Source organism: Petaurus breviceps, unplaced genomic scaffold (genome assembly GCF_028583685.1).
Source record: "Petaurus breviceps papuanus isolate PSGF00001 unplaced genomic scaffold, PetGlider_PUasm1.0 38, whole genome shotgun sequence".
Classification (NCBI taxonomy): Eukaryota; Metazoa; Chordata; class Mammalia; order Diprotodontia; family Petauridae; genus Petaurus; species Petaurus breviceps.
The window spans coordinates 31,665,241-31,680,215 of record NW_027186304.1 but is presented as its reverse complement, the minus strand read 5'-3'; the positions used below and the strand labels follow the sequence as shown (position 1 = coordinate 31,680,215).

The 14,975-nt window shown below is 38.0% G+C and overlaps 1 protein-coding gene across 1 annotated transcript in view; it reads left to right on the top strand.

The window, feature by feature from the left end:
* Positions 1-9,189, top strand: part of NDC80 (NDC80 kinetochore complex component) — a gene marked incomplete at its 5' end in the record, with an annotated part of 35,847 nt that extends 26,658 nt beyond the window's left edge. Inside the window, 4 exons of the mRNA XM_069099479.1 lie at positions 1,729-1,821; positions 3,295-3,425; positions 5,035-5,137; positions 7,489-9,189. Coding sequence (XP_068955580.1) covers positions 1,729-1,821; positions 3,295-3,425; positions 5,035-5,137; positions 7,489-7,623 — 462 coding nt within the window. The remainder of the gene's footprint in view (positions 1-1,728; positions 1,822-3,294; positions 3,426-5,034; positions 5,138-7,488) is intronic.
* Positions 9,190-14,975: the final 5,786 nt, after the last annotated feature.

Sequence of the window (14,975 nt, the reverse complement as noted above, 5' to 3'; positions counted from 1 at the left end):
GATCCAGGAGAGATAATTTTAAAATTATTGGACAAAAGCCATGGTCAAAAAAAAGAGCCTAGACATCATCTTTCAAGAAATTATCAAGGAAAAAACTGATTTGATATTCTAGAACCAGAGGGTAAAATGGAAATTGAAAGAATCCAGCAATCACCTCCTGAAAGAGATCCCAAAATGTAAACTCCCAGGAATATAATAGCCAAATTCCAGAGATCCCAAGTCAAGGAGGCAAGCATCCAGAAAGAAACAATTCAAGTATGGTGGAACCACAATCAGGATAACACAAGATGTAGCAGCTTCTACATTAAGGGATTGGAGGGTTTGGAATATGATATTCCAGAAGTCAAAGGAGCTAGGATTAAAACCAAGAATCGCTTACCCATCCAAGAGTAGTCCATGAGGGGAAAAAATTGACATTAAAAGAGAAATGGAAGACATTTCTCAGCCAGTACATAAGGATCCCAGCCCATTTACATATTGACATAGAAAACTATAAATTAGTATTATCTATGTGTTAATCTGGTTCAAGCAGTACTCAGGAGGGTGAACAAGCTGCATTGTTGCCTGAGTTTGATATATCTTGCCTAGAGAAAGAACTTGAACCCAGGTCTCCCTGGTTCTCAGTCCACACTTCATCTCACACTAAAAGCAGCAGGCCATTTTATTTGGTATACTTAAAGGAGAACCTAAAGAGGAAGACCATGTGGCTTAACTGGAAACACCCAAAGGAACATGATTCAGTTAGAATAAGTGAAGGATATGAATGTAGCTACCCAGTGAGACTCTCTCACTGGGGTTAGGATTTATACCTCCAGAATAGGACAGGGCACCAACAACCCTCCCACCTCACTTTTCGCACATAGACAAGGACTAACAGATCCAAATCAGAGCTAGAAAGAGATACAACCTGGGCTGTTGCCAGGGAACCACTAGCAAACTGGTTTCAGGCCATGGATAGAAGAGCAAGTCCTTGATGATATAGAGTCCATTCCTGAGAATAGCCTGGGCATTATTGTTGCTCTGATAGGTCGGATTTCCCACCCCTGAGATTAGAGGCAGGGAAGTATCAGAGAGTTAACAAATTGGACATTTTTACTCCAGAATAGAAAGATAAGGGGCAGCTAGGTGGCATAGTAAATAGACCACTGGCCCTGAAATCAGGAGGACCTAAGTTCAAATCCAGCCTCAGACACTTGACAACTAGCTGTGACCTTGGACAAGTCCACCCCAATTGCCTTGCCCCGCGCCCCCCCACACACACAAAAAAAAAAAAACATTAGAATAGAGAGAAACATGTTTGGATGACAGGGAAAGGAGGTGGTCTGATGAATGGAAGAAAACATGAGCAGTTTGTGGCAGAAAATCACAATATTTGAGAGAGCTCCCATTTGGTCTAATTTGTACACAAAAAAGTCCCCACTGTGACACCTCTTGAGGAAGCCTGTTCTACTTTCAGATAATTATATGAGTAGAGAGAAGGGGTCAGATGCAAGAAATGTTGTGGTAGTAGAAATGGCAAGATTTGATCATTGACTGAATGTATGAGGTGAGGGAGAGTGAAGAATGGAGGGTAACCCTGGGAGACTGGAAGGCTCATGGCACCTTTGACAGAAATTGTCTGGTTAACTGGTTAATCATTGGGGGTGGGGGGGGGTAGAAGACTTAAATTGTTAACGACTCGTCGGTGGTGGTTCTGATGACTCTTAAACCCAAGCTTTCTTCTTCAAGGTAAATACAATGGTGAGAGAAGTGAGGAGAAGCACAAAAATGTTAAATGACGAAGTCCAAAAACTGAAGGATCTTAAGCAACAGAAAATGAAGGTAGGAACAAATGTCACATGACTATTTGGAGAGACTTTGTTCCAAAGGGAGGCAGCATAGAGCAGGAGATCGAGTTTTCTTGTGAGCCAGGCAGACCTGGGTTCTAGTCTAACCTCTTCAATATACTGACTGTGCAACACGGAGCAAGGCATTTAACTTCCTAGTGCTCTGGACAATTCCCTAAAATTCTGCATGGGCAGAGGGAATCTCCTCATCTGGGAATTCCTCATATCGATGAAACCACATGCCCCCTCCCTGTAACTCAAAATTAGGTTATAGTTGACTGGCTGGATATATTTTAGTGACTGAAAAGTGAATCAGAAAATAAAAAGATAGTAAACTTGTGCTACTTTTCTATCTTTCTATATTGAAATAGCTATCGATACAGATTCATTTAAAGGCATACGTGTATCAATATATACATATCTATGTATGGAGATACATACCCATGAATATTTAATCTCATTGATGCAAGTCTTCATTTCAGAAATGCAAATCCCAGCACATCCATACTTGCCCATCTCTTGCCTCTTGTTATACCCTTCCATTAGTTATTCATATGAACTGAGGGACTTTTCCTTGGTAAGAGGCCGCTAGTGCATTGATTCTATTTTTCTTTCCACAAGTCTTATATTTCACAGGTGGGAGCCAGGCTCAGCATCTGCGACATCGCTAGCCTAGGAATTAAACATCAATAGATCACTTTTTCTTTACCTTAATGAGAAATAGATGTTAAAACTAACTTCTTTGTCCTAGTTGTTATTGCTATCCCAATACTACTGTGTTTTCATATCACGATTTCTAATGTTAATGTGGAATAATATCTACCTAACTCCGTCAGGAGTGTCAATGCCCAAGGTGAGTACAACATGGCATAAAAGAAAATGTAGCCATGAAAGCCAGGGTATTGTAAGGTCAAATGCAGGAATAGCTAAGGACATAATACTTTGAAAATTAGATCAAATAAGGTCAAGGGACTTGTGACTTGCCCAGAGTCGTTTAACTAATAAGTTAAATTCAAATTCAGGAATTTCTGATTCCAAGTAGAGTATACTTTGCAAATTGCCTTCCATATCTGATATTTTACATTTAGGACCCTATAATTTTCATTTATATAATTTCAATATCGAATAGGATTCTATAATCTGCAAATACAAATTAAAAATCTAACTTCTAGATCAAGTATCACACAATTTCCTAGTATTAGAAACTGGAATTACCACTGAATGAATATTAGACAATCTTGCCATAATAAAATACCACAATGTCTTCTAGAATATAGAATTCCCAACAGAAGGTTCCATTTCCTATATGTGCAACATTATAACAAGTATAACAGAATGTAACAGGGCAGAAATAAGGAAAATATTTTTTTTATCTCTAAGTTTTTAATTGTTTAAAAGAATTACTTGAAATAAGTATGTAAAATACCTGTCAATTTAAAACACCATAATTATGATGTTGTCTTTGAAGGAAGCTGAAGAGAAAGACAGAAAATGTACCACTGAGGTGGAGTCCCTGGATAAACATAAACATTTACTTGAAAGCCAAGTTAATGAGGGACTCAGTGAAGCCATGAGTGAATTGGATGACATTCAACAGCAGTAAGTTCACCTTTTATTCAAATGTGTTTTTTGAGATAAGGATTCAAATTTATGGGAAGTTTTGAACCCTTTTAAAGTGATAAATAGCATGGATATGATCAGAGAGCAGGAACTGAAAACAAGCAAAATATTAAAAATGTAATATTAAACTCATTTATTTAGCATTTGGGCTGCTTTTCTTACTTACCAGAATATTTGTCAAGAAAAGATATTTCATTATTTCTTAGATAACTTATGGTATCTAAGCATAATATGTGAATTTTCATTTAATTAAAACAATTTTAATTATTGAGTAAAAATTTAATTAAACCAGGCATTTCTGTCAAACTGGTGGAGTAATGACATATGTAAGAGGAAAAACCCTTAGCAGTACTAAAAGAAGGATTGACAAAAATGGGTAAGCAAAAAAGACTCTAATATAATGAATAAAGAGCAAGAAGCAATCTCTAAAAGGAAAGAACCACTGGAAGACAACTGGGCATTTGTCACAGTCTTCTCATGTATTTTAGACTCCCAGTAAGAGATAGAACTTTAGTTCATGAACTTCATTTTTGTTGGAGTCGAAAACTTTGGAGGGAAGAAGGAGGTGGCATTTCTGAGTTTTTGAATCTTCAGAATTGATGAAGTTCCTGTAATGTTAATGGGATATAAATTCTTCCCTGCCCTTAAAGGCTTCATGTAGAGCCCATTAAGGGAAGCTTGCCTATTAGGGGAGGCTTGCTTGTAGGAAGGCTTTCACACTTTTTGTTAATTTCTAATTAGGCACTGACTCTTGAAGATTGTGATGCCCTCTGGCTATAAAAAGGGTATATATACTCTGAGGTTAGCATTTTGCTTTGGAAAGAACACTTATTGGAAGAGTATTCTTGTCATTTGACCAGATGGGACTCTGGGTAGCCGTTAAGGAGCTCCCCAGTTTTGAAAAACCCAGATGTTGGGGGCAGCTAGGTGGCACAGTGAATAAAGCACCAGCACTGGAGTCAGAAGGACATGAGTTCAAATCCAGCCTAGGATACTTAACACTTATTAGCCATGTGACCTTGGGCAAGTCATTTAACCCCAATTGCCCTGCCTTCCCCACTCCAAAAAGCAAAAAAAAAAAAAAAAAAAAAAAAAAAACACAAACCCCAACAATAATATGTAAAAAAAAACCGGGGGGGCTCCTTTTTTTTTTTTCAAGTAACAAGTATTTTTCCACTGCTTTCCTCTTCTAGGGCAAATTAAAATACACACCCTTTCAACCCTGCCCTTAAGGCAGTTCAGACTGGAAGAAATTGCTTGTTTGAGCTGGGTGAATTTAGTCAGAGGCTGACCATTATAAAAATAAATACAACATAAAATCAATATATTGTAGAAATCAAAGGAAATATTAATTGATATGTTTTCACACCTTGAGATTCATGACCTTTTGTTCTTCCACTTTAATTTTTAAATTGTTTTTCCTCTCTCTATAAAATATTCGTGATTTTGATTGATGCAGCACAGAATAACTAAATTTAGGTAGCATCGTTTTTATTATTTTTGTTCAAACTCTCCATTTAAGTCCCTCCAACCTCCAAGGAACTGGTTAAAATTCTTAGATGAATTAAGCAAAAGTTTGACTCCACAGATACCAGCTGGTCTTACAAATGACAACTGAAGAAAGACGAAAAGTGAGTAATAACTTGCAGCGTCTCCTAGAAATGGTTGCGACCCACGTTGGATCTGTTGAAGTAAGTAAAAATTTGTTGGAAACACTTAGATCTTTCTGAATTTAAAATTCCTTTGACTAAAGCTCTATTTTCCTATTTTAAAAACACTTAATACTAATTTTTGTGTGCTACAAATTTGTTCTATACTAATTAGATGAGATTCTGTGCATGTCTGTGGCTTCAGTTATAATCTTAAACATTACAAGACATTTCCAAACTGCTGCTTCATTTCATACTGCCTAATCTTTTTGCACAGTGATAGATACCAAAAACAACATGCAGCAGTAGCAGATCACTGGGTTTTAATACATAAATTTAATTTAACTCTTAAGGGTTTACTAATTAATGCTGAAGTTCTAGGGGGTGAATTTCAGATCTTTTGAGATTTTCTGCATAGCCTATGTTTTACCCAACTAGCTGGGTCCCCATTCAGGCCGCTCAGTATACTCACAGGTTGTGTTCATCCTTTGAAGATGATCGTGGCATCAAGGAAGTGATGACATGACTTGCAGTTGACTTTGATTGACTCTCTGAGTTGACTTTCTCTCTCTCTTTTTCTTCTTTTCAAATAAAAGGGGCCATCCCTTAACTCACTTTTTTTTTTTTGCTTTTTGGAGGGCAGTTGGGGTGAAGTGACTTGCCCAAGGTCATACGTCTAGTTTTTGTGTTAAGCGTCTGAGGCTGTATTTGAACTCAGGTCCTCCTGACTCCAGGGCCAGTGCTCTATTCACTGGGCCACCTAGCCGCCCTTCACATAACTTCTTATGAAGGACATTGTTCAACTGGAGGACATCTAGAAAATTATATCATTTGAAATAGAAGACGGTTTATCTGGGGAAGGAAAAAAAATGAGAAATATCTTCACTCTTCACGTATTTAAAGGGCTGTTATATGAAAGAGGGATATAACTGTTCTGCTTTACCCATAGAAGGCAGAGCTATACATTAAAATTTCTAGAAATTGGGCTGCTGTCAAGGTAGTGGAGAGTCTCTATCCCCACCCCCCATTAGCAGTCTTAATTTGTAAAAGTTATCAATACAAAATAAATTACTTTAGCAATTTTAGCCTGGTACAAAAATATTTATAGCAGCTCTTTTTGTGATGGCAAAGAATTGGAAATCAAGGGGATACCCATCAATTGGGGAATGGCCAAACAAGTTGTGGCATATGAATGTAATAGAATACTATTGTGCTATAAGAAATGAGGAGTAGACAAACTTCATAATAACCTGGAGAGACTTATTATAAACTGATACTGGGTGAGGAGAGCAGAACCAAGAGAAATTTGTATACAATTACAGACACAACGTATGTTTGATGACTGACTTTGATAGACTTGGGCTCCTCTCAGCAATGCAAGGTTGTAAGACAACTCCAAAAAAACCCATGATGGAAAAAGACATCCACATCCAGAGAAAGAGTTACAGAGTCTGAATGCAGAGTGAAACAGACTATTTGCTCTCTCTCTTTTTCTTGTTTTGTTTTTGTTTCCTCTTTCTCGTTGTTCACTCCATTGGTTATAATCCCTCTTTACAACCTGACTAATGTTTAATGTTCGGGTATTTGTAGATCTATATTTGATTGTGTGCCACCACGGGGGGAGGGAGAGAAAATTTGAAACTCAAGGGATTGTGGAACTGAATGATGTAAACTAAAAATGAATAAATAAATTTTTTTTTAAAAAAGTAATTTTGGCCTAATAGGAAGTATTTTTTAATTGACCTATTTGGAATCTAACTAGAGTTAATCTAAGATCTGTTTCTTCAAGGAATATTTTTGCCATCTAAAGTAAAACATTTTTCTAGGCTGTATATAGGCGCTGATGTCTCTTCTTTCCTGGACCAGGCCACACAGCACACTGTGCCCCTATATCTGATTTTACACACCAGGCTTCATTTCTCTGTCTGTCTTGTAGAACAGATTTTAACTGATTGTTCTACAGGGCAAAATGTTTATAATAACCACATAATACTTGTGTATCTTAAGGGATGAAATGAAAAGAAGAGAAAAACTGATTTCCTTGTAGGGCCTCTATTTTGTAGAGAAACCCAGACCAGCCATCCTTTATTTCCCTCCCAACTTGACTTTTTGACTCCACCTTTCCCTCTCTTTTCACCTCCCTTTTGTGTGATATCTTCCCCCATTTTAATGTAAGTTCTTTGAGGACAGACTTTCTTTTGCTTGTATGTGTATCCCTTAGCACAGTGGCACTTTCTAAATGCTTATTACCATCCTACCTCATACTTTTAGAAGTAAATTATCATAAATTGAAAATATTAGTAAAAGTTTCATTGCATCTTTTTTAGGGCTATAATTTGTTTTTCCTTTGTTCATTTGTTGGTTTTAAATTATTGACAATTTTTTTCTTCCAGAAGTACCTTGAGGATCAGATTGCTAAAGTAGACAAAGAGAGCGAAGAATTCATTGCTGAAGATTTCTTGGAAAATATTAAAGAAGTTGTAGACAAGTACAAAAAAAAAGCTTCTGTTATCTCTTCCATTGAATGAAGAAGAAATGCTAATTATTGTTTTACTGACAAAGAGTTCACTTCTTAAGATGTCAGCACCAAGTCTTTTTTTGTTTTTATGAGAAAAAGCCTTCATGGCTACTTAAATGTTTGTTTAAGTGCCTGCTGCCAATTGTCAGTATACATCAAAGGTGGAAAATTGATTAGAATGTTTGCTCTGCTCACCAACCTGTATCTCCCAGTCATTCTTGAATTTATGTTCTAAGTGTTATCCTGCCAGTGTACGATATTTATTCAATTGCTCTTATTCTTGATGAATCTCCAAAAGACTATTGAAGGACAAAGCTTATATTTGTATTTATAATAAAAATTATTCAAATGAAAAACCATACACTATGATGACCTTCAGAAATTCAACAGGAGGGGTGGCTAGGTGGCGCAATGAGTAAAGCGCTGGCCCTGGAGTCAGTCGGTTGCAGCCTCAGACACTTAACACAAAAAAACTAGCCGTGTAACCTTGGGCAAGTTACTTAACCCCAATTGCCCTCCAAAAGGCAAAAAGAAAAATTAGAAATTCAACAGGAGGAAGAAGGGCAAAAAGTAATTATCAAGAGAGTTTCTTCCTTCACCTATGGTACAATATTCAATTTAGAATTTGTACATTATTTTCCACAAATATGCCCACTGTGTGCATAGTATTAGGCACTACAAATGCCAGAGGGGCTTAAGCCATTAAGAATCGTAATTCTAAGGAACTTAAAACCTTTTGTGGAAGCCTTATAATTCTAAGAACTGATTACTCTTCTTCCAAATGGTTATGGTTCACATACTAAAACATGTATGTATCTAATTTATAAATTAGACAGTAATGCTGTTGTGCTTAAGTATTTGTTTCTCTCATCACCTGTGAATCTGAAGTCTCCTGTGGCCTCTTTGAATTCATGTTGGCAATACTCTCTTAGGACATTTATCCTTAGTGTCTGTTAAAAGATCTCAATAATTGCCTGTTACATGAAGAGCTCTTTCTCATTGTACTGAGTAGGTAGCCCCAATTGGGTCTGTGATAATAATCAAAGTTTGTCATCTATATTCTTTTGATGTAATATTTGTAATATTCAAATACTCAATTTGGCCAATGGGAGAATTCCATTGTCATTTATCCTTCTCTCCCCTCTTATTACCAGCCCCACCCCCCATCAACCCAAATCCCACATTACCTATATTAGGATTCTTCAGGGTCAGCTTGATCTGTTTCAACAAATGGAAAAACTACAGTATTTTAAAGGACTAGTTGAGAGTTGTCATACTCCTTGAGCACTATAAACACTCAACTCTATAGCAGCTTCATGAAATTGTTCAACTAATGATCTCCAGTCTGTGTTATCAGTCTGTAATTGCCTCAAAACTCATACTATCTGCCCAAATTTGAGAGCACCCTCCTTATAGTTCTTAATGAAGAGTATCTTTCTAATGCCACATGGAAGGTATATTTGCTTTACTATAAGCTCATAAGTTGCTGTGTGTGTTTATGTATGTATATAGTTATGCATGTATATCCTGGGGGAAGGGGGAAAGTGTTCCTAAATAAATGTTTTTGGAATTTGAAGGTGAACTAACATTACTTTTAGTATCAGAAACCTAATTAAGTAAACAAGTAAGATACTCAACACTATAATAAAATACGATGAATAGATGAAAAGGCATTAAGCATTTTTGTGCCAAGCACTGAGGAAGACAATCCTCGCCCTCAAGGCACTTATATTCTAATAGGGAAAGATGAGATCTAGGAGGAGATGGGGAAAAGGGGTGGCCAGGGGAGGAGAGTTTTGGACAGAGTCAGGAAAATGGTGGTAAAGCAACCAATCAACTTGTCCTGTTTTTTTAGAAATGGTGAGTTGTTGTGATATATGATTGTAATGGAGTGCTGTTGTGCTCTAAGAAAATGACAAGCAGAATGCTTTAAGAAAAACCTGGAAAGATGTACATGAACTGCTCAGTGAGTAAGAGCACTGGCCCCAGAGTCAGGATGACCTGGGAATCAAATCTGGACTCAGATACTCAGCACCACACCCAGAAATAACTGGCCTTGTAACCTTGAGCAAGTTACTTAACCCCAATTGCTTTAAAAAAAAAAATGTACATGAACTGATACAGAGTGAAGTGAGCAGAACAAGGAGAACATTGTACACAGTTGATGGGGTGCTTGGAATCTATGTATGTAATATTAGTTTGTAACATCAATTTGTAAAACCAGTCTGTAAAATCACATTTCCCACTCCCCAGCCTCAGATCATTAACTCTGCCCCTTCCCCCTGCCAGCACTCTACCCAACAACAACTCATGAACTGTGTATCTCTGCTTGGAACAATAACAAGCTACACCTATGAATCCTTTAAGGCCCTATCTATAGGTTAACTCCTTAGCCAATTATACACATACTGAGTCTCTGTTAGCCTTGGTTCCCAACATCCATCTTGTCAAACATGACACTGATGGGTGGCAGACTAGGCACTTCTGAGTCAACCCTTGATCGCTAGCTGATTTAGTGAGGTTTCAGGCCTAAAACCACACCTCCAGGTAGGGCTCCCCCCCTCCACCTTGGGCTATTTCCTAGTGAATTATGGGCAATACACCTGCACAGTTGACATTAAAAGTGCATGTTCCTTTAAGCACTGACTACTTAACTCCTCCCTAATCCCACCCTTACTCACCTAGTTAGCATAATTGACATCTGATTAATTGCCTCAACTCCTTAAAAACTATGCCTGTGTCTTTAAGTTTGCAGGTTCTCTAAGAACTCTTGCCCGATGTACTTCGTAACAATAAACTTGCAGGTCCCCTAAGGATCCTTGCCTGCTGTCAAGTGTAATGATAAACTTTTACAATTCTGACTCCAAGTCTTCTTGAACCTACTGAATTCTTTTCCAGACTGAATCGAAGGCATTCTGGTCTTTAATAAGGATTAGAGTTCCTGTATAACTTATTGCCATCCCCCATCACAGTAACAGCAATATTGTATCATGATCAAGTATGAATGACATCCATTCTCAGCAATACAATGATCCAAGACAGTTCCAAAGGATTAATGATGAAAGATGCTATACACCTCGAGAGAAAGAAATGGAGTCTGAATAGAGATGGAAACATACTAATTTTTGCTTTATTTTTTTTGTGGGTTTTTTTTGTGTTTTCTTTCACAATGTGACTAATATGTTTTGCACAGTTGCAAATGTATAATCTATATCAAATTGCTTCAGTCTCAAGAGGAAAGGGAAGAAGGGAGGGAGAGAATTTGGACTCAAAATTTTTAAAAGCTAATGTTAAAAATTGTTTTTACATGTAATTGGAAAAAAAATATTTTTCAAAATTAAAAAAAAAAGATGGTGAGGTTGATATTAAGTGATGCAGTGGATAGAGCATTGGGCTTGGAGTTAGGAAGATCCAAGTTCAAATCCAGCCTCTGACAGTTACTAGTTAAGTAACCCTGGACAAGTCATTTAACTCCTATTTGCCTCAATTCCTCATCTGCAAAATGGGGACACACCAGAGAAGGAAATCACAGTATCTTTGTTAAGAAAACCCCATGGACAAAATTACTGTTAGTTAGGAAAGGGAAGAAGAATGGGTGAGTGGTAGGTAAGGAGATGTCTGGGAAGTAAGTCTGAATAACATAAAGTGAATGCTTACCAGTCAGAAGCTTAGGGCTTAAGGAGTGGGAGTTGGAGAAGTCATTTGCCATGAGTTGCCCTTTACTACTTTATTTTAAAACCCCTTGAATCATCCCCTACTGAAATATGAAATATCAGTTATCGAGGGAGGCAAAGCCAAGATGGTAAAAGAACAGAAAGAAGTATAGTGAGCTACCAGTTAAAACAAATACCCAGAAAATGCACCATACTGAATCCTGATGGGGAAATCCTAGAAAAAGCCAGTGAGTCATTTTTCCATCCCAGGTCCACATGGGGAGACAGATCTATGGACTCTGGAGAAGGGGCTTGGCCAGGAGATAGCCACAAGCAGCTCTCTAGCACAAGGAAAAGGTTATGCACCTGGGTAAGAAAAGGCCCTAGACCCAAACCAGGGTGCCATAATGGGAGCAGTTGCTACCAGGCAAGCTTTGTCACCCCCTACCCAGTGGGGGTCACATTTCTCAGAGCAGAATAAGGAGACCTGTTCCCAGGAGCAGTGTTCTAAATTAGTGAGAGGCCATAAGCCCTGGGTTTATACTGAGAGAGGAGCAAGTTCTCAGCAGCTGTGTGATTAGGACCCCCAGGAGTAGAGCAGGATCCTAGTGCCAGCTTCTAGCACAGTCTAAAACCTTCAGAACAGGAATGCCAGACTAAAAGGAAGCCTACAATTTTTTCAATCTTAAGCACCACAGCTTCCCAGATGGGTAATAGGAGTCTAGGCCGTTGCTCACATTCAAACCCAGGTCAAGAACTTGTAGAGCACAGAACAGGGGGGCAGTCATCAGATTTTGCCCTGTATCAGACCACTTTGAGAGTATGAGCTACCCCTGATATCACACAATGCTCAACAGCCCAGAAAGCAGTAGAAAGTTCCACTCTAAAAAGCTAATATGGTGGTAAAGATCCTCAAGATAACTCAGGAGGAAGAATGATTTGAAAATATTCACAAGCAAAACCTCAAAGAAACTGAATTTGGGACAAATTCAACTAGAATTTGGAAGAAAAGGAATTGTAAAATTTGTTAATGTTTTTGTCAAAGAAATTAGAATGCCACAGGAAAGAAATGGAAAATAAATGAGAGCTATGGAAGAAAAACTTAGAAAGGGAATTAGTACCTAGGCACAGGAAGTATAAAAACTTTCCCAAGCAAAAAGACCTCCCTGAAATTTAGAATGGACTAAGTAGAAACTAATGACTCCATGAAACTGAAGTTCCAAGATTGAAAAAAAAAAAAAGCATAAAATATAGCAAAAACAACTGACCTAGAAAGCAGATCAAGGAGAAAAAATTTAAGAATCAATGAACTATTTCAAAACAGCCTAGGCATCATATTTCAAGAAATCTTAAAAGACTACCCAGATACCTCACAACCAGAGTACAAAGTGGAAATAGCATCTGCTAGTCACCCCCTGAAAGAAACCTGAAAATGAAAACTCCCAGGAATAGAATAGCCAAAATCTAGAGTTTACAAGTCAAAGAAAAATTACTGCAAAGCAGCCAAAAAGAAAGAATTCAAAATCAAAGGAACACACATGATTTAGTTGTCACCATTCTAAATGAGTGGAGAGTTTGGAACATTATATTCCAGAAGGCAAAAGATCTAGGCTTATAACCAAAATAAATTACCCAGAAAAGCTGAGTAGTATCACTAGAAGGGGGAAATGGATCTTTAATGAAATAGAGTACCTCCAAGAATTCCTTATGAAAAAACCAGAGCTGTGTAGAATGTTCAAACACAGGAGATAAAAGAAATATAAAAAGGCAAACACAATGATAAACAACTAAGCAAGGAAAAACTGCTTACATTCTAACATGAGGATATGACACAAGTGTCCTCTGAATCTATTATCACCAGAGGTAGTAGGGGAAGTTTCATTAGACAGAGGACTTGAGAGTGCTGCTCACTACACCAATTGTGTTGAGACAGTCTTCTGTCTTGGAAGGACATAGGGTTCCCTAGGGTCCTTTATTTTCTACAACTGGGCTCAGAGTCCTCTACCCCATCCCACCCCAGCATAGGTGCGGCTATTAATGGGTTAAGTCCTTGTCTGGATATCCAGTTTATGTCTAAGGAAAGGCCCATAAGCCAGCCAGACACATCAAGGAAAACATTCCCCTACTGAGTTCAGGTGCTCAGTAAATGTAAACGTAAAATAATGGGAGTTGGTCCAACTCAATGCTTTATTGAAAGCAATGGGGAAGAAAGGAAAGGAGAAAGAGGAAAAAGAGTGTTGTCATAGAACTCAGGCATATACATTAACATAGAGTATAGCTCACACAAGGGCAATGCTGTGTTGGAGAGCACAGAGACACAGGTCCGTTCAGCAGGAAGGGGTGCTCCTGTTGGAGGGGAGCATATGCTCTAAAGTGCTTTTCTGAGGGGGAGGTTTTTACACTGTGATTTTAGATGGCCTCCTTGGAACTAGTCAAATTGTGTCAAGGCAAAATATTATTTGGGGGCGGGGAGGGGATCAAGGAGAAAAACAAACAAAATATTATCTTGGGGGTTTCAGAAAGAAAAACAATCTGGTGGTAGACAAAAATGTTGCTGGGGGAGGGGGGAACACAGCTTTGCCACACTTTCAAAAATATCATTAGAATTTTTCTTTGAATATGTTCTATAAGCTTGCATCTTCCCTTAAGGGGAGATAGTCATGATGGCTTCAAATCCATCAGGCCTAATGTTATAACCCATGCATAGATTTTATAAACTATAGCCTCTCTTAAGGGGAAACTGTCATAGCAGTCTGAAGATCACCTAGCCCAATCTTGTAACAGGAATTCTGATATATTTTAATGATTTTAAAAGAACAAAAGAAAAGGATGGGAAGAGGAATACACTAGGGGGAAAGAGAGAGGAAGGGTTTGGGGAAATTGTCTCACATAACCGGGGGCTACACATTCATATAAAACAAGGAGGAAGGGGTAAAGGAAGTGAATTAACACTTGAACCTCACTTTCATCTGAACTCACCAAAGGAGAAGAGAATACACACACACACACACACACACACACACAGAATTGGGTACAGAGATACGTTTCATTAAAAAGATAATAGAGTACTGGCCCTGGAGTCAGGAGGATCTGAGTTCAAATCCGGCCTCAGACACTTAACACACACACACACACACACACAAAAAAAATAGCCGTGTGACCTTAGGCAAGTCAACCCCAAATGCCTTACCTTCCCCCCTCCAAAAAGGAAAAAAAAAAGATAATAGCAGGGAAAAGAGAGAAGGGAAAGAAGAAATAAGAGGAAGGGTAAGTGAAGGGAAAGATTAGTCCTAAGCAAAGCAAGCTCCAACTAAGATTGTACAAAATATGTATAACAGCTTTTTGTGATGGCAAAGAATTGGACACTGAGGGGGCTCACATAGCTGGGAAATGGCTGAATAAGTTATAGTATATAAGTGTGATGTAAGAAATGATAAAGAAGATTATTTCAAAGAAACCTGGGAAGACTTGTATTGACTGACTCAGAGTAAAGTGAACATAACCAGGAGAACATTTTATACAGTGAGCACAACATTGTAAATAAATATAACTTTGAAAGACTTAACATAATGACTAACCACAGTTCTAGAGCCTCATGTTGAAACATGCTATCTACTTCTTGAAAGAGAAGTGAAGGACTCAATGCAGAATGAGACATTTTTTTTAGTATGGTCTACATGGGAATTTGTTTTGTTTGACTATAAATGTT